At 40.8% G+C, this 23,993-nt stretch overlaps 1 protein-coding gene across 1 annotated transcript in view; it reads left to right on the top strand.

The window, feature by feature from the left end:
* LOC128425200 (netrin receptor UNC5D) overlaps positions 1–23,993 on the top strand; it is a 78,800-nt gene that overhangs the window by 37,941 nt on the left and 16,866 nt on the right. The window contains exons 7-14 of the mRNA XM_053411732.1: positions 4,967–5,141; positions 6,165–6,332; positions 11,061–11,225; positions 11,545–11,577; positions 13,883–14,068; positions 16,832–16,981; positions 18,397–18,615; positions 19,735–19,819. Coding sequence (XP_053267707.1) covers positions 4,967–5,141; positions 6,165–6,332; positions 11,061–11,225; positions 11,545–11,577; positions 13,883–14,068; positions 16,832–16,981; positions 18,397–18,615; positions 19,735–19,819 — 1,181 coding nt within the window. The remainder of the gene's footprint in view (positions 1–4,966; positions 5,142–6,164; positions 6,333–11,060; positions 11,226–11,544; positions 11,578–13,882; positions 14,069–16,831; positions 16,982–18,396; positions 18,616–19,734; positions 19,820–23,993) is intronic.

The following is a 23,993-nucleotide window of genomic DNA, read 5'->3' on the forward strand; positions in this document are numbered from 1 at the left end:
AAAACTACTGTAATCATTTTATTAATGTTCTGCTTTTTTTCTCTGGACCTTGTCAGATAGCGCTTGATTGAATTCAAGAGTAATAAGGTAACATTGTGTTGTATTGTATTATTATTGTAAGGTGTCATTGTTATGTCCACCGCATTTCTCATACAGGTCTGTAAATCACAAATTGAAGCACTGCAGTGATTTAATGTCGTGGTGGAACATTGTAGATGAGGAAACATTCCCTGCCTTGCTTTAATGACTAATGTAATCACTGCAGAGGACCAGACCGCAGTTGCTTATTTATCCAGCTATTTGTTTTACTTGCTAAACTGTGATAGAAACTAGATTTTTCCTTTTGAAAAATGTGTTTATGGAAGAGTGTAGTCCATCTCTGGTTTTTGCTTAAGGCAATACATGTAGTTTTACTCACTTTTTCCTGAGTTGAACTATTATCCATGATTCTAACAAGATAATAGTTCAAGCTTGATACCTTTCAATACAATTTTGTTTCAACCTCTATAAATACTTGCTGGGAGACAATAATGGTTTAGGGGTTAATTTTCACTTTGTGGTTCTAATCTATTACACTTGTTAAGAGCCACCTGCAGGAAAACGTTTTTTCTTTGGTTTTAATTAGTTTTTTTTTCTTGCCCAACTATAGTTACATTTCTTTTAACATAATGCACTGAAATAGAGATAATGATTTGTGCATAATTGTTGTTAATAAAACTTACTGTGCAACATGGAAAGTGTTCATCTGAGATAACTCAGTAATTAAAGTGACCTTTTCTCACATAAAAACAGGCAGTGAGCTAAGAATAGCCTGCATTTTATTTAGAGTGAGGATCGTAGTACAGCAATAATACTGCAGGAGGTAAAGCTTGAATCTTCCTCCAAATGTAATTTGTTACTTTTATTAGACTGCAACTTGTCAGTGGGTTCAAAAAGTCAACTCCTTATTCATTGCGAGCACAACAACTAAAGGCTGTGTATCTTGGTGACATTACAGACTCCATTGAGGTGGAGTCATTACAAATAATGGACTATGTATGACCCTGGTAAAAACAACAGAGCTCGCCTCCGTCGTCCTTTTCCCAGAAGAGGCTGCAGAATGTGTAGAGAGGGTGATAAAGCACAAACCTCCTACTTGTCAAGGTTAATGCCCTACTTCAGAGAAAATAGACAGGGCCGCAGTCAGATGGAGTGGGTAAACTCTGTGTAGAAGAACACCTTACGCTTTATTTAAAATAATATAGGAGCTAGATGGATAATACTTCAACCAAGTACAAAATTCTACTTTGATTTGAAAGAACAGACTTTTTGGGAGGCCATTGTTCTAACCTAAAAAAAAAGGTAACCCCCTTACTAGATTTAGTTAGTTCAGTGTCTTGATCTTAACACTGTCATCTATCCGATTGCCAATTTGAAAATAACTCAAAAATGTAACTTGGTTAAACCTGAGCAGAAACAGCAATAAAACAACATTCTGTTGTGAATGTCCATAATATGATCTATCTTATATTCCATCTCTGTCTGTCCGTCTGTCTGTGGTTAGCAAATCTTGAGAATTATTCATCTACTTGGCATCACACTTTGAATTTGAATTGACCCAACGAAGAATCAGATTTGGTGTGATTGGGACATGCATTGCATTCAACATCATTAACCACTGAACAAACAGTGCCCTGCAGCAGCAGTGACTGGGACTCATCAACATGAGTGACATTGCTGATCACAAGAAGAGTAAACAGGCGGGTTCACATCAAGAGCAACACCACTTGATTCTCCAGCTCGGGGTTATACTAAGCAGAGCTTCGCTAAACTTTCAATAAACAGGTGAACGACTCTCACTGAGTCCTGCAGCAGATATTTTACTGACCTTTTACAATTTCTACAGATCTGCAGGTGAAGTTTCAGAAAGAAAGCTGCAACCAGCGTTACCACAGTCCAAGCAGCCCATCTCTAACAAGCTTAGAACGGGCACTGCACTAGCCCTTCGAAATGGATATAATCATATAATTATAGGTGTGATAAGACATATGATACTGTGATTTGAATTAAAATTCGCACCATTTTATCGCTGGGTAAGGTTGGAACTGACTGCCTCCATAGCATAGTGGATTGATGCTAGTAGCTCTGGAGACTATAATACATCATGGATGGCAACACAAGGGTTGATTAGACATTGAAGGTGTGAAAGGGGAAATATAATGAAAAGAAGTGATAGAACGGCCAATGCAGCCCACCAGTGTGGTTGGTCGGTCTGTCTTTAAAGCTGTGGAGCCAAATGATGAAAAAGGCTAAATTAAAGGCGCATGATGAAAGACTTCTCGAGCCATCAAATGGAGAAAAAAAGAAAAGGTTGTGACAGCATGACTCCTGATTTATTGATTTACTACTTCAATTTTTTTCATTCCAGGGTGGTTCGAAAGAGCAAAGCAATCTCTGAGTTTGTTGGCTGTTGTTGTATTCCCTTGGCAAATGGACATGCCACACAAACACACACACACTGGAGAACAAACATATGGAGCTCCCAGTGGGGCGGAGTTTTTAATCCTCAAATACACTGCCATAAATCAAACCCCACTCCCTCATGCCCCAGCTCGTCTCTCTCAATGAACAGCTCAAGCCAGTGGCACATTAATAGCAATTTACAGGGCCAGTCATGCGAGTAGAGAAGCATCAACAGAACGTCCTTTATTTTGTAATTCCTTATTACCTTCACTCACTACACAGCTACAGAATTGGCACCAGTGAAGGAATTGACATATCTACTACGTCACCTTCTCTAAGTGGATGTCAGTCATGTTGTGCTTGTACTACTAGCCTTACAGTGAGATGTGCCCCTTCACTAACCTTCATAATACTATTTTGTCCATCCAACTAATATCAAGTGAGGTGTTTGTTAATGTTGCATTAATGTGCTCCTTGGATGGTCCCATTCCCTGAGCTGGGAAGTCATTGGATCGACTTTGATGTGTTTATGAAGGCAGTGAAGCACCTTGATAATGGACCTTTGGAAGAAGAACAAAGAAAACAGGGAGGGGATATAGTAGATGGTGATAATGCACCTTGACACTGGTTGCCAACCACCAATGAACCAAACAAAGAGAGATGATGTATTTTAGACGTACAAAGCATTTGAGGAAACAGAAGAAGAACAGAGTTGCTGCTGAAGCAGTACATTCCATGAAACGTCAACAGTATAACTTTACCGATTTACTGCTAATAAACAGCTTATATAACAAATCTGGGTCACTCTAGGTATGTGGATGGCAACTAATGTTTACAGCCTAATACCTTGGTAATAGTCACATTCGTCTTCTTCTGTTATTTTTATGGGCGGGTGGCAACCACCGACAAGGTGCACCACTGCCATCCACTGCCATACTCTTCTTTCCCTTTCATTACTTTGTACCTCTAACGCCGGGTTCACACCGGACGCGGAAGCGACGCCGAAGCGTGGCGTAAGCGCAGCGCCAAGCCTTAAAAAACAGCTGGCACTCCCATGTTAAACCTTTGTGCTGGTCACACCGGACGCTGAAGCGCCGCGCCAAGGCTGCCTAGCTCTGTGAAGCGATCGTTTCGACAGGGAGCACACTGAAAAATGATTTAAAACAATATTGATGACATATTTTATATGATATAAATGATCAAATATGCATCCCATACTTTGTATTCACCTTCTGTTGTCTCGGAGTTTTAATTTTACCACTTTTACCAACCACATTATTAAATGTCCCCCTCTGCCCATCCACTACAGCCACACAAGCAGTCATTAAGATAAAAAGAGAGAGGGGGGGGGGGGCTACGTATTCTCCACATAGGCTTGAGTGGAGAATAGGTAATTTACCCTCGACACCCGACATCGCTAGGGATTAGCGCTTACGCCACGCTTTGGCGTCGCTTCCGCGTCCGGTGTGAACCCGGTTAAAGGGGTCGGGGCTGCCATAAAAAAAATGGTGTCTTCTTCTTTATCCAGCTTATCAGTGTATTGCAACCAAAGTCAAGGTGCATTACTGCCATCTACTGTGTTGGTGCACCGATCCTGGTGGTTATGCAATACCAGGTCGAGGCATGGAGTGGACAGAGCCTACATTCCTCTACAATGGGTTTCTTCTTCTATGTTTGGTTTATTGGCGGGTGGAAACCAACGTCAAGGTGCATTATCGCCATCTACTGTGTTGGTGCACTTTCTTGGAGGTACCACAATACCGGAGGCTTGGGTTTCCTAAAAGTAACATGTCAGCGAAACAAATTGATATGCAATATGTGTTTTTTACCTATTTGACAATAAGTAAAGCAACATCGCAGGAAACTTTTAGAAAACAACAGTTTGGCCCGAAAACTGCTTATGAGAACTTGTGTGTGTTCATAAGAGAATGTTGCCTTTCATGTTTGTTAAGTAAAATGTTGTCTTTATTGCATCATGACATAATATAGGTAGTAAACTGTTAACAATCACTAATAAGATGAAACCGAACAAGAAGAAGAATTACGATCATTTTTCTTGATCATTTAGTAAAGTATGTTACTTAAATAAAACAAAAGATATCGGCTACAGATGTCAATAAATCATCATAACCTGAATATTTAAAATAATTTTAAAACAAAATATTTCCAATCAGACCATGGAAACATTATTTGGTAACACATGGCCAGAGTTAGTACTGTTTCTTCTTCATTAGTGTGGCTTGGCCAACCATTTCCTTTTCGTACCTTGCTTAACCTGAGAAAAAGAAGTAGCCAAGCAAAACCCAAACATGACAGACATTCTGTTTGGCTTTGGGTTTCACATACGAGCACATACGATATTATAGATCAAGTCGACAGCCTAGCGAATGTGACCTGAACCTGAATATCATTTCAAAATGTTTATTTAGCCTGATTCTCCTGGGTATCCACTCTCTGCTTCACATGAGTTTATGTCCATATCAAAACTGCTCAGTTACTTATACATATACTTTTCTGTTTTCAGGTGGAATGGCTAAAAAACGAAGAGCCTCTAAGCTCTGACGGAGTTACCGATACAAGAGGCGACCATAATCTCATCATTTCAGATGCTCGCCTATCTGATTCTGGAAACTATACCTGCGTTGCCAGCAACATTGTGGCCAAAAGACGCAGTGCCACAGCAACTGTTGTAGTCTATGGTAAGAATGGAAGAAAAATGCAAAAATAATTATTCCAAGGGTAGCTTCTGTCTCAGCCAATAAATGCACGGGAGATGAATGCTTTGGGTTTGCAGATTATCAAAACGATGTCAAGCAGCTGTCTTTCCTTCATCAAAATATCAGCTTTCACTACAGACGTTAGCTGTCAAAGAGGCCCCTCAAGTAAATTCCCCAAAGTCATTAATATAAAAAGCACTGCTCAACCACAGCATGTGGCCTTTTCTCACTCAAGAGTCTAATGAGCAGGTAATGGGCAAGTGATCCCTCTTGTGTAAAGACAAGAAGACACGGGCACAATATTTACAAGAACTCAATTATTAATGATGGAAAGGCAGTGACGTGGGCTGTCACAACGCCCCGGCTTTTATCTGCCAGCACTAAACACCTTGTGTAAAATGCTTTGTAAAGCTGCGAGACAGCAGACACAAGCCAGCATTTTTATAGCCCTGTAGAGACCTCTGCTGAGACAAAAGAGCATAAGTGAAATTGTAATGTCATACTAGCACTAGGTCCTTTCTCACCTTGTCAATTGGGGTGTTCTTGTAATCGGTCCACTGACCTCTCATCCTGCTATTTTTATTTTTTCAGAAGGGGCATTTATCTTTTGTAGAAATATATCTGATTCTTTCTGACACTCCGTTCTAGGGGTGCATCAATCATTAATTTCCATAATGGTAATGAAGTATCAGGCAGGCTTACTCTTCCCTTTAGCTCCAGACAGATGTACAATAGTGGGTGGAATACTAGTATTTCTCTCTTTCCTGTGACAGCAGATGAGCTGAGTAACATTACACGCAACAAATCAGAGGAAGAAGTATATGGATGGAAAGACAAAATGTATCCTCTGTGTAAAAGAGACAGTTTTTTCACCTCTGATGAAACTCTTGTGACGCAGACACCCTGATGCTGTTTGTCATAACAGGAACTACACTGTTATCCACAAAATGGAGTGCAATATTACTATATATTTATCTCTTTCCCTTCATTCTCGGGCACACACAGTGAACGGAGGGTGGTCATCATGGACAGACTGGTCCCCGTGTAATGTTCGCTGTGGTCGTGGGGTGCAAAAACGTTCCCGCACTTGCACTAACCCAGCTCCGCTCAACGGGGGAGCCTTTTGCGAGGGCATGTCGGTGCAGAAAAGCACCTGTAACACACTGTGTCCAGGTAAGAACAAGGACGTAGTCTTCATGCTGTTGTTTGTGCATCTGCACAACTTTGTTGCGGTAATATGGAGAATCAAAAAATTTCCTCCAACCGCCAACTTCCTGTTAATACTTGTGTTTATAATCTGAAAAGTAAGTGACCATGGCAAATCAAATTTACCTCAAGTGCATTCAGGAAATACCTATATGTCAGGGGCAAATATTCAATTCTGAGGGACACAAACACACACACACAAATGTGTGTGTATATGTGCAATACCTCTAAACTGAACAAAGGCTAACAGTATCACAAATTAATTGTGTAAAGTTCAGAACATCATGAAGCCTAAGAGACTACCAGCAAACTTGAAAAATCCAGCAGTGAAACTGAAACAGCATAAGTGAAATCAGACGTAATACTTTGTAATATCCTTAAAATATTTTATTTAGGTGAACCGGAGCACCCGGTGAGTAAACCTATAGTACTAGTTAGTTTCTTCAGAGCAATGAAGATACTATCTCCATTTCAAGTGGCATCTATTGCACTTCTGTCTGTCCTGGGAGAGGGATCCCTCACATGTGGCTCTCCCTAAGTTTCCTCTGTTCTTTTTTTTGTTGGTTTTCCCTTACTCTCCTGTTGTGCTGCATCCGCCCGTGGGTGTCCTCCACACTTTGAAATACGTAATTTCTGTTTGCATATAAACAAAGATCTCAAAATGGTGTCTAGCAGCTCCTATTTATTCAAGTGAGCCGTCAATCTAAACTTAACCCAATCGGAGCTGGCATGGGCAGGCGTGGGCTGTCCACAGCCTGCATTAGCCAATGAGACACCTCGTTGAAGGACAGAGCTTGCCCCTCTTCTGACGTGTAAATACTGAGCCAATTAGAACGGATTGTTCTGATGACTGGCGTATCGTTTAGCCAATGAAATTTCCAACATGGAGATGTGCTCCTTCACGGGAAAAATATACGGAGACACCAAGCAATTCACTGCGCAACAGCATCTAGCTGGTCCCAGAGCATCGTGTGTCCATGTTTCGTCCCCGGTCGTGACTGCTACATGTTGCTAAAAATATGAAAGATGTATATGGGTTAGGGCCTATTGTGACCAAAATCTGCTTGTTGAAATATTTGTCTGTGGGATTAGCAGAGATGCTGCTCCCCGTCAGGCCTGAGGAGATGCTGAACTATTTATCACTGTATGTGATATGACACTTGCCATATAGGAGTCCTGAGAGCAAAGGCAGCTACCAGAACTGCCAGCAGAGCCGCTGCTGCCTGATACCTGCTCAGACACCAAAAAAGGTTCAGTGCCTTCTCTCAAAAACTGGGCAGTTTGAGATTGAAAGTTGTTGCCAAAAGAGTACGTCCGGACATTGATATTATGTCCATGGTGATAGCAAGGGCACTTAGTGCACAAGCATGACTGATAAGACGTAGATGAGAAACGCTTGCTATCTGGGTCCATTTGCTCCAAGTCGGCTCTGCTGCTCCTGGCCCTCTGTTTGCCACCAAACAAGTTCCAAGTGTCTTCAAGAGCCTTTTCAGTCTGAGATTCCTGCCCGGCTTTTCTCAGAGGCTTCACTTGTGGATCGAAAACATACCCTTCTTTTGGTGTGTATCCTCTTTTTGTTGGCCCTACAGATGGCCGAGGTATTTTCTTCGTTTCAGTGGCACATCTTAGTTTCTTTGGTGGAAGTTTTATTTTCCTCTGTTTTGGTTTGAAGGAGGCAGGTGGCTTCTTGTTCTTGTTGCCTGTAGATGATTGAGTGGAGAGTGACGGCGGTGTAGAGGGATGTTCGGGCACAGGTATCGTTGTTTCCTCTGGAGCACTTGTCTTGTGACAACTTTCCCGAAAATGTTTTTTCTCTGCAAACAACATTTTTTAAATACATTAAGTCAAATAAGAAACAGTTAAATTAATACATTTGTTAATATAGACAAATCTGTGGACATGAGCTATACATAGATAGATTTCATTATCTAATTTTAACAACTTAAGTAAGACACCCACATCGATCGACTGAGAAAAGATGATGTGTATTCGTGAGTTATACAGATATAAAGAAACAACTTAACAATAATCATCCAAAACTGCAGACTACTGTTTATGAAGAATGAAGACAATATATGAACTAAAAGATATATAAACTATTCAGTAACCAATTGTCAAAAGTAATAAATGAATGTACACTTGTATTGGGTAGTTTACTGCATATTAAAAGGTATACACTTCTACCTATTGATATCAAATTCCAAATTACATGGTGACATACCCCACTGCTCTTCAAAGCGAAAGGCCACTTCTATGGAGTCTGCAGAGTCATCATGGCTGAATTCAAGCATTTCCTCCACATGTCCAGACAGAAATGTCTGGATGTCTTCCTGTTTTGTTAGGACTGCCGCCCTGTTCAAACACTCCACAGAACTTCTCAGTCCGTATGGTATTGTCAATTTGTTACTCATCTTCAGTTTTTAAGTGTCCTTGTCTCCCTACAGAAATGTGAATTGCAAATGTTTTGTTTTACTATTTCCTTTATCGACAAATATCAATTGGCATTATCTACTGTATCTAGGGGTTAGGGTAAGGGCAATTCTCTGTTCAGTTCAAAGGTCTTAGCCTTAATATTTAATGTGTTCTTCTTGTTGTATAAAGAAATATCCTTAATACATGTTTTAATTTACAGACATCAAAGGCAACATTATTTCACTTTGAGACATTCAATAGACTTGCATTCCTTTCCTGTATACTAACCATTACCTACAGTATATAACCATGACAAGTTAACTGAATTTTGTCCCAAATTGAGCATTTAGTTATTGTGTGAAATTAATCATACATTTAATTACTCTAGCTAATTCAGCATACTTTATTATTTGTTGAATTGTGTGTCGGTCATGGCCTTCACTTTAACAGCCTTAAGAATGGTGGTTAGTGGGTAATATTAGCTACCACAGCTAATGTAGGTAATGGTAATGCGGCTAACGCTAACTAGCAAGCTAATGCATAGTTCGCTCTTCAATCAAACGATGTGAGACAAAAAACATAACGATGGCGTAATAGAGTGATTCTGTTTGAAATTTAATCACAAATAAGATTCCACCACAATGAATGATTAATCACATTATTTGATTGAATTTACCAGAGGGCGGGAAACAAACCAAATGGCGACGTTACATTATTCTTCTCTCCGAAAAATTTATATAACATGAAAGGGTTCTTCAAAGCCCCAAAAGTGGAATTACAGGTGTTTTGTTGAACTCTTTGCTTGAATTCAGTTCCCCAAAGAACAATAAACAACAACAAAAAAAGGTAAATTCTTTAGCAAGAAAAGGTTCCCCAGACTACTCAAAGTGCTTAAGAGATCTTTTGAAGACAAGAGTGTATAGTTTACTGTAGTTTCCTTTGATCCAATAACATTTTACCATTATGAATCACATGATTCCTCTGTGATAGTGATTTTTATCTGATGCCTAATGCAGTAGACCAGAGGCCTTCAACAGGGGAACCGCAAATTTTGGGGTTGTTAGACCATTTTTTATATTTTTTTCTACCAATTTTTCTTTTTTTCAACCAATTTTTTTCACACAAATTTAGATTTCTTTAAATCAAATTAACATGAATCCAACATATTGTAGCGACCGGATAAATGGAGGCAGAAGATACTATCTTCCAGTCAAAAATGCACACACCTTGCACATGTTTCAAATAAAAACATGAATATATGAACCTGTGTATTATTTGAATAGCTAAGTATTGAATGCACAATTCCAGGGTGCTATGTTTATACATGGTACTAGGCCCAGTTTAATATAAATTGTATACAACATATATAGTATGGGGTTCCCTGCTCCATCTCTCCACCAGTTTGGGGGTCCTTGGCCTAAAAAACGTTGAAGACCCCTGCAGTAGACTATAAAAAACTGCCAATCAGGAGAAAATGTATTCGAAATGGAGAGAAGGCTGAAAACAACAGAGAGAGAAAGAAACAGGTCTTGAGAGGAGCAGCAGGTCCAGTTGTCAGAACAGCTGTGTAATCTGCTCTGCCCAAGTGTTTCATTTTTCGACATGCGACCAAATTTATGATTACAGAGAAGAAGGCTCATCGGGCTTTAGAAAAAAAGTAAACAGGGGAAGGCAGTTATCTCCTCTTCGCCAACAGCCATTTTCTGAAGGATTCTTTTTCTGCATCTGAGTTTGAAAATAAACAGAGGTGCATTTGCGTTGAGATTAGCAGGAAGAAGGGAACTTTGAGAGCATTAGGAGGTGGAAAGGAGACTTGATGGAGCATGGCAGAAGAAGGCTGTTCTTTATGTCGCTATGTCAGCAGGGTGGCACAATATTTTGGCTACCAGAGGAAGGAATTTTTTTGTAAATTTAATAGTGCAGAGCTTACCTTGACGGTATTCTCCACAGTTTCACAGTCCTATTGGATGAATCATCTTATGTTTGATATTTTCCATATTTTTTATAAAAGTGAGGTTTTTGTCATTAGGGAAATTGTGTTTCTGCAACTTTATTCTATTGTTGTTGAATGTGTTTTGTCACGCATAGTCCAGAGCTCTCCTCCAGTATGTGTGTCAGGGACTCTATCCACTAACTGCTCCTGATGCTGCGCCGTGTATGTGTGAGTGTGAGGGCATGTAAATGGGTAAATGAGACGTACTGTACATTCTAAATTGATTTGAGAAGAAAAGTAAACAAATTCAGTCCATTGATAAACGTTTGATTTTGTGTCTGATCCCTCAGTCGATGGCAGCTGGGGAGAGTGGAGTGAGTGGTCAATGTGTAGCTCAAGCTGCGAAAGGCAGCGCAGCAGAGAGTGTACGGCCCCGGAGCCCAAACACGGAGGACGGCTGTGTGACGGGGTAGCGCTGGCGACAGACAACTGCACCGGAGGCCTCTGCACACAGAGTGGGTAACATCGCCACATCTCTCCACGGCTAACTATAAGAAAAACTTTGTTTAGGATCATTAATGTCAGTCCCCTTGTGCATGACTATGAATAGATTTACTGTTCATAATTTCTGGCAGTGTGGCCTAGATCATGATGGCCATTATGATCCCACTCATGACCAGCAACCTCATTCATCTTCATTCCTTCATTCCCCTCCAAACAAATAACACAAAGTATGTACAGACATGAATATATAAGTAAATAGTAATTTGATGAGCAAATGCATGTAGTATGGAAAATGGTCATGGAGACATTTTGTTATTTCTGTCTTTGCAGATGGGAAGTTGCTACATGATGCAAAGCCACAAGGTGAGTTTCTCGTCATCTTCCATTTTTTATATTACCGGTATGTCATTTTAACAACCTTACCGTCTGAGGCCTGGAAGAATTCTTATGTGACATCACGCATGGCCAAAATAATGACCCGCCTGCATTAGCAGAGATGTTATTGGGATATTATAGGTTTGTCACTGTTGAAGAACTTGAGTCCACAAAACACTTTCGGAGTTTCTGTGTAGCTGATTAGTGACCTATCTTCAGACATAATAAAACAACAGAAAAAACATAGCATGCCTCTGTACTGCTCGTGTGGTGTCATCCAAGTGTCCGGAAGCCCCGACATTCTAATCCGACTCGAAACGAGGTGTTTTAAGACTAAAAGTCCATCAGAGCTGAAGGCACCTCGTTGGAAGATATGACTGGATATTTAGGGTTAAAACTTGCTCTATATGACCTTGTTTGGACTTGAATATAAATATCAGGGCCTAAGGATACTTGGATGAAACCACAGGAGCAGTATGGCGTTATGTTGTGTTTTCAGAAGTCCAGAAGTGTTTTGTGGACTCGAACCTCCACAACTTTCAACAGATTTATCAGGACAGGTATTAAATACCAGGTCTAAACAGGGCTTAACATAAAGTCCATGTCTGATGAGGGTAGAGCCAGTTCAATATTTTCATTTATAGGCCTGACACGCTAAACCTGGCACACTAAGTTTGACAGCATCCTCAGTGAACTGGCAGCTCATCCTATATTGTTAGCCTCAGAATAAACAATACTTTTTAATTATAATGATTATAATGCTTAGCATGTTGCTGTGTTGTTAGAGGAACAAATCGCTGTGACAGGTATTGTCCCTGAAAAATGACTCTCTACGTGACTCATTGTGAATTTGCCCGGACTTAAAATAGACAAGCTGTAGATGTGCCTCAGGTAACATTCATCGTGCATGAATAATGAGTGGTAAATACAGGTTATATTTCAGTTAAATGTTGGAATGTATTTTTGCAGGATAATAAAAAACATGAATATCTATTAAAAGCATCCAATTTCATTTATGTTGTGTGTGAGTGCGTGCGTGCGTGCGTGCAAGCTAGATGTCTGATCATATGAAAGGGCTGCGGAGGTTTAGGGATTTCATTTATATAGTTGACTCTAGGGGCTAGCATTGGTCCTGCAAGCTCCAATGTGGTTTGAAACACTAGGTTTAAATTTGGTAATTAATGCGATTTTGAAGCATCACTGTCTCATCATAAAACAATCATATGCTTTAGTTTACAGCTCAAAAAACACTTTTCTTTAAGATTAACTTAAAAAAAATAACACGTTTTGTTATGATAATCTTCACCATCATTACCTCAGTTTTACGTCTGTGCCAGTTCACATCACATTTCTATTAATATCCTTATATTTCATATATCCAGTTCAGCATTTCAGTCCAAGCAGCCAGTGGTTTACCACTATATATTCATCTATTTTGCATAATTGCTGTGTAGGCTAATGAGCCATTTATCTGTTGATTACTGCTGCATAGTTTGTGCAGTGAAAAATCAGTTTTCTACCTACAAGCCACAGGCGCTTGTTTCTCCTTATTTGTCCTATAACACAGTTGTGTTTTTTGGTCTGTCAGAAACGGGCAAAAATAATCCAGCCAGGCAGCCAAAACTTCCCCAGCCCTCAATTAACCCTCTACTGTAGCTGTTAATGCAGCTTTGCATATTATGGCAATTTCTCCTAATTTGATCTTCAGGTTACTTAGAGGATTTCTCAGCATGTCCTGTTTCAGCCCAGATCTCATTATCTTTCAAGAACAAGCTAGCAGCCTCTTTATTTCCACTCATTCTTTTTCTGTGTGGAGTTGGACGCGGCAGCACTGGCGGGACCAGATAGTGCATAATCATCGCCAATGAGCTAATTTAATGAATTGGTTTTGTCACATTATCCCAGTGGAACACAGAGCGCCTCCCACACCAGCACCGAGCAGTGTGTTTGAACTGACAGTCAGGTGCTGGGTTGATTATATCTCGCCTTCCTTCCGAGGTTCCTCATTAGTTGCTTTAACACTGGAGGATGGAACACTGAAGCTGTGTATCAGGAGGCAGGCCAGATATGGACCTGAAAATAAAAAAGGCGCTAAACAGAAGTTTGAAACAAAGAAACAAAACAGACTCCCCTCCTATAAAAGACTCCCACGACTTTAACTCAGTTGTGTTGCCGCAGCGACACAGATTTTATTTTGGGCAGGAAATGCCTCCTTATTAAGCAGAGCTGTAAAGCTGGAGACAAAAAGTCAGTGAAAATGTGCTTCTCTCTCACTCACTTTTGACTCTCCTAGGGGTGGAGAACGGCAGTGACGTGGCCTTGTATTCAGGCCTGGCAGCGGGCGTGGTGACGGTGGTGCTGCTGATCGTCGCTGTCACGCTTTATCGAAGAAGCCAGAGCGAGTACGGTGTTGACGTCATCGACTCATCCGCCCTCACCGGGGGCTTTCAGTCCTTCAGCTTTAAGACTTCTCGCCAAGGTGAGCTCACGACTTCTCTTACAAATCAGAAAATGTCACATCTCACTCTCAACATACTGTAGGCTTCCTACTATACATCCAAAACTATACCAAATCCCAAACTATACTGTATACTACACAAACTACTATTTCCGAACTGGATCGTAACATAAAATGAGGGACAAAAGAAAATGACACAAAAGCAACACTAAGTGTGAAGTATGAATTGTTCTTAAAACTCTTTAAATATAAGTTTATTGCACAAAATAGTTGAGAAAACAGAGTTCAGCTGAGTCCTGCATCCAATCCTTCAGAAGCAAAAGTTTTGTCCTACAATAAAATGACAATAATTGAAGCTTTGGTTCCAAAATCAGACGCCAATCATTTATAATGCCAGCTCCCAATAATCCGATGGAGGACACATCCTGAGAGGGGGACGTCTTCCATTTTCCTGTTTTTATTGAGAGTATCCAGATTAGTGTACCAGTGTGGTGTGTAGAAAAGCAAGTTGTGATGTTAGTTTGCTGGAGTCTGCTGTCATTTTGGATGATTTAATTAATTGATTATGAAATGCATGCTGTTTAACGCGTGCATAATTACACTCAGCACACCCAATAGATTAGAAAGTGGAGTTGAAATGCAATTATCGTTGCGTCTATGTGATAGCTATGACAGCCACTGGTATTTCTGTAATATCACCTGTGATACAACACAGACTCTTGCATCATCCCACTTACATATGTTTTGAAACATTTTGTCAAATCAATATTTGAAGTCTAACATGCAATTGTACTGATGATGTCTGTTTTTGCACCTTCACCATCTAAAGCCTTTTATATGAAATGTCTGCACTTGACTTTGCAACAAGAGGTTTGTTAAAGAGCAATTCAAAACGAGGGCCAAAATTGCACCACCGAATTTGCATGAATACAGCCTCAGCTGCTGCAATACACACTCACCTCAGCGGAATGGGGGTTCATTTGGCATATAAAAAATAGACCAAATAGGTACAAACACAAAACAAGTCCTGTTACCAATAAAAATGACTATAATTTTCCATAAGAATACAGAAAATAACAAGCCTGTTCACTGAAACGATTGATATATTTATTAACATGTATGATGTTAACATTACATCAAAAATGATAAAAGTTTAGTTTACTTTTGGCAGGTTCCTTAGCAGTACCAGAGTTAGCTATAAGCTCATTTTAAACCATAACATCAAAACACAGCAGCTGCAGCAACAGTACAATACAGTTTGTTGGCATTAAAACATGCAACAACAGGATTTCACAACATGAGGATCAACTGTCTGAGTTGATGTTGATTATTTAAATCTTTTGAAATTGCTTTAGGACCGAAAGTGCAATCATGCTGTTTCATTAGTTTTAGGCTTGATATTCAATAGACAAAGCACATTAACATGGTAGAAGGTGGAATGCCATCATGACATTGTGGCGGGTGGCGTACAAGGATGTCGATTATAATTAAATTTTAGCTCACAACCTAAATTCAATTTCTTTCATACAAAAACACACTCACATACTCAAGCCTGTTACCACCTGCACATATAGGAGCATGGATGGAGCAGAATGCTTTTATTACAACTATTATTAATATCACGGTGTAGCCTTTAAACTCCAGAACATGCAGGTTTTGTACGTTTATGTATACATATGTATTATACATATATACGTTTCTTCATATTGTGATATAGCTGCATCAATTATTTAAATGCTTTAGGGGCCAGACTGATAGGTTTTAATTTTTCAATTTGTTTGCCTTCTGGAGATGTTGTGTGCTAACTGTCCAACAACATACAGTATAAAGCTTCATCTGGAAAGCACAGTATGTATTTATCGGTCTATTGCAAACATCAGTTTGCTCAAAAGCAATAAACATGCACTGAAAAGATATATGGTAACAAACACAGTTTCCATTATAAACAAATTCACAATTTAACTCATCTGTTATTACTGGGACCTTCTTTACTGGTGTTGTAAAGCAAAATGGGAAATAGAACCTCCTCAGGGCAGTGTGTCACTTTTGTGGATTGGGTTTTATCCCACCATACAACATTCAATTAATGATTCATGATGCCACAATGAAAACAAATTGAATTTATAACCGCTTTCATTTCTTTTCCACCCAAATGGAGAAGTTACCGTCCCTTCTTATTCTCCAGACACCGTAACACCACAGCTTGGTGGTTTGCTCAACAGATTGAGGCATATTTGTGACAAGGCTGACATTACGGGTCGCCACAGCAACAGCTCTCAGCAGGGCATAATAAAGTTCTTTTTGATAACACAGCAGGAGGTAGAGAAAGCTTTCATCTTTGTCCCTGTTCTCCTTGATAGAGGGACTAAAAGTGCTAAACCTCCCGGCTATAGCTACAGCAACACGCATACCCCTGAAGCTGGATATGTGGATGTGAAGAAAACTGTAAATATTCATATCATGTTTATCATAAATACATGCTGAAATTCAATGTCACTTTTTAGCGAGTGTGACATGAAATTGAAGAATATCACTCCAGCCATTGATTAGCCATTATGTCACTTATTTTTAATTGTGACATTGGTACAGTAAGGTATGTCCCCCTTGTTTCCATGGTGAAGCAATTAAAGCAGGTGGATAAAGACTAATTATCATGAAATACGCTTTCAATTTTTAATTGCCGTCATTAGTGGCAGTTTAGTTTAGATTCTCACAATCCAGAAATGTAATTGTTTCTTAAAGACGTCTAATTGACAATATGCTCCTCCTCTGTGTGTTTTTCAGCAAACCCCCTGCTGATTAATTCCTCCCTGCAGCCTGACCTGACAGTGTCGCGCACCTACACCAGCCCCATGTGTTTCCAGGACTCCATTGACAAGGAGCTGATGGCCGAGCGCTCGCTCCTCGACCCGTTACCAGATCTCAAGGTCAAAGGTCAGGAAATAAAACTGTTATGAAAGCCTGTCTCTGTGGTCGTCAGCTGCTTATGGACTTACAGAGATGTGTACAGCTCTGCAGTTGCAGTCAGAGGGATAAGCCTTTTGGATTTAACCTGTTTTCCTCCCGAGGTAGTCTCTAAGAAAGCACTCATACAAAGAAAAATAACAGTCATGACCTTGGAGGGCATCAAAAATTTACCATTTGTTAAGCCGAACCCCGCTTGGTTACTGTTGCTTCATCTGTCAAGCTCTTTACTGTGCCATGTTCACTTTGCAGCGACAACAGTGGCAGATTTACAACTCGTCCATTTATGGTAATTTTGGAAACAACGGATCATTGAATTCAGAGCCAGAAACAAAGAAGACTTCTTTCTTTGAGATAGTGATCTTCCATTTTTGTAGACATCACAGTAAGACGCTGTCAGCTTAATAAATTGGTTAAAAATGCTCTGGCAGACTTTCAAGTGTTTCCTGCCAACTCGTTGGAAAAAGGCAATTCTGCATAAAGTAGCCTTGATATCGTGTTAAAAGACTACGGTGTCTGGGAGGGGACATAGAGAAAAATAAACTGATGGTTGAAAAAAGAAAAAGATCGAGATGTCGCAAAAGTTTTGCAACATGGACTGTGGACAGTGTCATTAAGTCAACTTTTTTTCCCTCTGTATGTCCCTTCCCAGGCTCCGTAAAAGACTAAGGCTACAGCACAGTTAGCATACTCACCAGTAGATGGTACCTATAGAAATTTTTTAAATAGAGATGTAGATTTTTATTTGTATTGCCCATAGACTGTAAATACAAATGAATGACACACTTCCACCTCCTCCAATTGTCAAGAAATGAAATAAAATATCATGGGTAAGCATGCTGGATTGAGCTACGGTATCAAGGTCTCACTGATACACGCGCTTTACAAATCAAGAATTATTTTCTTTGTGACATATAACCCTGCTTTCATAGCATCAGATAACTAATTAAACCATGCATCAGTGTGATAAGACCAGAAACCATCTCTGAAAACAATATATTTATTGTGTATTTTGACTTTTGAGTTTGTTCCATGTCCCATCCACTAACATGGAGAAGGCAGGATAAAAAGCTGCATCCAGCACTCAAGTGGCGAGAGAGAGGCTTTAACTTCACTTTTGGGGAGCTGTTGTGTCGTCTACATATATATATATATATATATATATGTGTGTGTGTGTTACTGTATATACAGTCTATGGTACTGCCATAGTGCTAAGTGCAATAAGAAAATGCTTAGTTTTGTATTTTCAACCTGTATTTTTGACATCTCTTCTTTCTGTTAATGAGTTTACAGTTGAGCCATATTCTTGTATTCTATCTCTGTTCTCAAGTCCATGATTTGAGTTTGTTTACCTGTGAGTCACAGCTGTCTCACTGTATCTCCAGGGGTGGCAGAGAGGGCAGAGTACCACGTCATGTCCCACCCTCAGACATTTCCACGGGGCCTGGCTCCAGACTACAGAGGAGTTGCAGTGGGGACGACGCTGGGCAGGAGAAGCAAAAACCTCTTCACTCCACAAGTCTCTCTGACTCCCAGCAGGCCTCCTCACAAAGCTACAGCGGTGTTTGGCCACACTGGAGGCCGGCTGGTGGTTCCTAACACAGGTGGGCCTGCTGTAGGGGCAATGTTCATTCAATATGTACCTGAAATCACTACCGTGATAAAGTAAAAGCTTTAAAACAGCAGCAGAGACGACACAGAGCATCTGTTATTGCATTTTGAAGTTGTTTGACCTTGTCAGGGTTGGTCTGCAGCGAAAATGTGAAAATGCCATCGATCGCCCGAGTAACATGATTATTTACTGAAGTTAGACAGCATTGGCATTCTCTCACCGGCCGATGGGTCCTGACAAACCCAATCTGCAGAGCATGGAAAGTGTTTCTAACCACACGTGATTAAGATTAAGATGCATTTATTCGTCCCAAACACATGCACAGTCATGCAAAGGCACACTCATGCAGGTAGGGAAATTTAATCTCTGCTTTTGACCCATCTTGTGCAGTACACACAGAGCAGTGAGCAGCCGCGTACAGGCGCTCGGGGAGCAGATGTTGGAGGAGTAAGGTGCCTTGCTCAGGGGCACTAGACAGGGTAGGGAGACTCTTGGATTTTTGGACAGATCAATCCAGGTTCGTCTTTTGTTGTCTCTCCGTGGAGTCGAACCAGAGACGAACCAGAGACCTTCTCTGCCCATAGTCCAAGTTTCTGCCACTAGACCACCGCACATGACTTAGGAGCGTTTGACATGATGAATTCATTTTAAGCAGCATCGTTTTAACATTTTAAAACCCTACTGTATTATATGAAGAAAACATTAACAGGTTATGTAAAGTAAACCTGTGATGCTCAGTCTACCACATTATTCAGCTGCTGCTGTCCCGTGGCCTACATTCATTATCCTGTCCCCTGAGGGGCTTCATATACTGCAGCGTAGATTGACAGTAATTGTTCATCATACAGTAGAATATTTTGCGTTTCTATGCGCCTGTGTGTTTGTGTGTTGTGACAAAGAGACTGTTGGCAGCATTGATTCACAAGGCCTTTGGGACTTGCTTCCATCACCTTTTTCTGGGGCCATCACCTCTCTGGCTGTCACCCTCAGTAAAGAGACCTGACAGCCAAGCAGATGTGTGTGGGGGGGGGGGGGGGGGGGGGGGGGGGGTATCCTGTGTGAATCTCTGGCTGTGTGTTGATCAGTTTTTTGCATACCTCCTTCTCTGCAGGCATCAGTCTGCTGGTGCCTCATGGGGGGATCGCAGAAGACACTACCTGGGAAATGTACATGTTCATCAACCAGGAGGACAGCAGGTGAGAGATTCTCATAGAGTCTGCCTCTGACACTGCTCTCTTTTAAATCTTCAAACCCGCTCACATCCCCCCACCTGCCACATCCTCTCCTCCTCTCCCTGCCGAACATGCGCCTCTCATATGGAGAGTACGCAGATACATGTACGTATACACAAATACAGATGCAGACATATTCCCGCCCAGCATTGGGCCCGTGTTCATCTTGCAGAGACTACAGGGGAGGACATGTGTCACAAACACATCGGCAGCTGCAGACAGATAGCATTATTGCCTTAAGCAACCATCTCAGCAGAGCAAGATGCACTCCATGACTCTGGTGGTCCTGTTTTGTGTTTGTATACATACCTGACAATATCTCCCTCCATCGTGACTGGTTAGAGAGGGGAAATTGTGAGCTTTGTCAACTCATGACTATGGGTGATCCTGATTTGGGTTTGGGTTTGATGGGATGTGGTGCAGTCTGCTGGGTGACTGTTGCCAGCCAGCAGCGATATATTCCTTTCTTAGCAATCAAGATTCTCACAGAGCTGTTACTCAAGGAGAAAATGGAAATAGATAAGAGCAGTTTGAAAAGGAGTCTAATACCTCTGACTCCTTTTTTTTGCAGCAGAGCCTCAAAAGCTATCTCGCATCAATAAATCAATTTTTGGACATGTTAGTGATTCATGGTCAACAGTATCAGTGTGTCAGCATGTCTGCGTGAAACCTTGCTACCAAGGTATATCCCTAACAACACTATCTGGTTAATCCCCAGGTCTCCACAAAAACCTGCAGAGCTCCAGTGCGATGGTCCTGTTAAACTGAACTTACAACATGTATTTCTAGCAGCACCTCTCATTAGTCTGGTTTGCTGCTTGTTATCATCATTACTATTTAAATTCCTTTTCTTGGGTTCAACTCACTTCTTACTGTTTTAATGGTTTTAATTCACTTGTCTTAAGTTCTACTTGTCTGCTGCTACTTAAGGGCTTTCAGGAGAGCCCTATTTTATGTTGGCAGAAAGATGACACACAAATGCACACATGGAAGTGTGTGGCATTGCTGTCAATAGTAGGATATTGTGTATGTGTGGTTCTCTCCGTGGTGTCACTCTCCTGTGAAAACAAACCACAAAAAAAGCAGCCGACTTATCTGTCTGTGCCACCTACACACAATTTGCAAACTTTTGAGGGCAGCAGCACCACGCATGGATGATTACAGAAGGAATAAACACAGTGTTGGGTAAATAAGAGTCAAATAAGATCTATGTTCAAAACTGATATTTTAATGAGAGAAAAACACTCACTGGTGATTTTATTTTTTAACAGTTATGATTTTTCTCAGGAACCTCCTGCGACATGGAGGTCGTTTCAGAGCTCCCCCTACAGGCTTTCAGGGGAGCTCATGAACTTTTCAGGGAAGCTGACCACCCCTTAACTTCCCAGATTTTCAATAACATTACTCAATATTTTTTACTCATGTATTTATTTTAATTGTGTGAACCTGTGTGTAATGTTTTTGTTCCCACTGTGCACATAGTTTTTGTGGCCTTAACTTCTGTCATAACTCACGTTTTCTGCATTCACCTCGTGCCTTACACTTAAATGAAATGTGCTATTTAAAAGAGGTTCGCTAGCACGGCTAACTACCTCTTGATGAAATGCAATCTTATCATCCAGGAGAGAATCGAAAAGGACATTTAAAAGTGCCATCTGAAATACATCTGTCATGTCAACTCCGTTAGGTGCCATGGTCATCTGGGTGAAGCTACAGGTCAAAGGTCGCATCTCAGTTAAGCAGGACTGGTTGTACACTCCCCTGCCCAGAGTATCCCCATTTCAGCCGAGCCACTGCCCTGTAGGCTCCTGCTTTGCTCTGATAAGCCTGATGCTGTTTACTTCTCTGGCTGTCGTTTAAGAAGCTGCAGGAGCCGTGCACCACTGAGCTGTCAGTCAAAGCCTATCTTCCGACAGCCGCCGAGTCCAGAGGAGAAATTGGATCCTTTCTTCCCATTCAAACCTCGGCCATCTACATAAGACGTGGCTTTCCTCTGCGAAGAATAGGAATCGATCGGCTCCGGCTCAGTTTCAGGTGTTCACAAGGGCTTTCGTCCATCCTCTGGGCTTTACAAGATTTTTGCGTGTGATCTCTCCCAGCGCAGTCGGGGACAGTGGGTGGTCCAAGGACAGAGATGTAGTGTGTAACAAATTCGCCCGAAATGATGCGACTCACACAAGGTTGAGTGAAGGTGCTCAGCAGTCGACTTTTGGGTCTTCTTCTCAAGGAGGCATCTACTGTCTTCTATTTATTTGTTTCTTTTCTCTTGGTTTTACCTGAGACGACCAAGTCTACCTTGTTCAGATACTTTTAAATTTTCCCTTGAATTTACTTTCAAGTCTGCCTTAACTTTTGGCCACTAGGAGACTGTTCAACAAGCTGTAAAAATGTGCATGTTTTCACCCTTTAAAGTTGTGATTGTTAAATCGAGCCACATAATCACAAGACTGACACCTTTACACCACAGATGACTGACTGATCCAATACGCATTAAAAGATTATGAATACTGATTTAGATTCAGTAAGGAAAATTTGAGAATAAATAAAACAAATCCAGGATAGAAGATAATAGTACCAAATTAAGCTTGGGATAATGAAAAACGAGAGGTCGAAAGCCTTTGTGAACACGGAGGTGGGTTAAGCGATTCTGGGGAATTGATATTTGACCGTAAAATAAACACGCCCCACCCTTCACTGGTCCAGCCCCCACATTAATGCCCATGCATTACCAAGTCGAACCACTGATCTCAAAAAGTTGGAATAAGACACCACAGTTACTTGTTGACATAATACACCCTCTGTATTCCCTCAAACTACCCTTTCAACGACAAGAATCAATTGGGACACTGATTGTCTGTCTGCCTTAGCAGAAGCAAAAAGTCGCACACTGATGTACAGTCACAGCTTCACCACCGGTGTTACATCAAAGTCTGTTGACGGATCAGAGGACGTGTCCAGTCTCTAATTCCTGGAGCAGTACAAGCTTAATGCGAAAAGGGGTCATTGCTAATCTTAAAAAGTTGGAATTAGCGATGAAAAACATTAGAAAATAGAACAACACAATATTGACCCATTGTTCCTCTTAAACAGAAAAAGTTAAATGATATGTTACGTACCGGACAAGCAGAAACAGAGGGGCCGCTTCATCCATTTCAACTCCCAGTGGTCTTCCAGCCATTGAAACATCTCAGGTTCTATTTGCACACATTAAGAGGGGGGGGGGGGGGGGAGTATAAATTTCTCGTACCTGTATAAATGTTTTTAATAGTCAATGGTTATGTTGAATCAGTAATAATATTGTTAGAAAACCTTGTTTGTACATGTGCCCAGGTCTCACTCTCTGGGTGAGTGGAGTGACACAGTGGTCTGGGAGGAGGATGTAAACTTATACAGTCCCTGTTTCATGTTATATCATTACAGTAAATCAATCTAAAGAAAGCTGCGGTGTTTTCTTGTTGGGTATCCTGAGCTCACTAAATGTGTGTTGGGGGGGTTCAGTCCTTCCAAGACAAAAGCACATGCTGAATTGATATTCAGGTAGGCCGGAGGATTTAGCAAAAGAGCAGCTGTAAGTTGAAAACCAAAATGACAGAATGTTATGTATGCCTATACACATGTATGTATTTCACTGAATCCTTCCACTGTTTATATTGAGTGGAATATGGAATAAGGTGAGCTCACATTATTTTACACTTCAAAGTCTGTTTACAAGTCCGGGGGGGGTACCTCTGCATATATAAAAACCTGTGTGGAATCAGAAATGTCCTCAGGTGAAGTCCCTTTTTATTGGCTACCTGCCTAGCATAAGATACTTATACAAAGTGTGGATAGTCTAAGTATAATCAATTAATAATTTAGTACCAGGGGTTTTGAACAGTTTTCATTGGTGCTATTTCTTCAGTAGAAAGGACTGTCTAGTGCAGCAATGTTTGATCTGTGCTCTTTGGATAATATCCAGGGTAACAGAGTGTATTTCATTGCTGTGAAATTCCATTCACTGGTGATCTGCATGTTTTGGTAACACTTATTTTGTTTAGTTTTGCTCTTGTTTATTTGTGATATGGGATAACAAAAAAATATTAAATGTTCCTCCTCGAAAGCTTAAAGTCCTCTACCAATTTACTCAACACTGCTGTGA

This window comes from Pleuronectes platessa, chromosome 19, assembly GCF_947347685.1.
Source record: "Pleuronectes platessa chromosome 19, fPlePla1.1, whole genome shotgun sequence".
NCBI lineage: Eukaryota > Metazoa > Chordata > Actinopteri > Pleuronectiformes > Pleuronectidae > Pleuronectes > Pleuronectes platessa.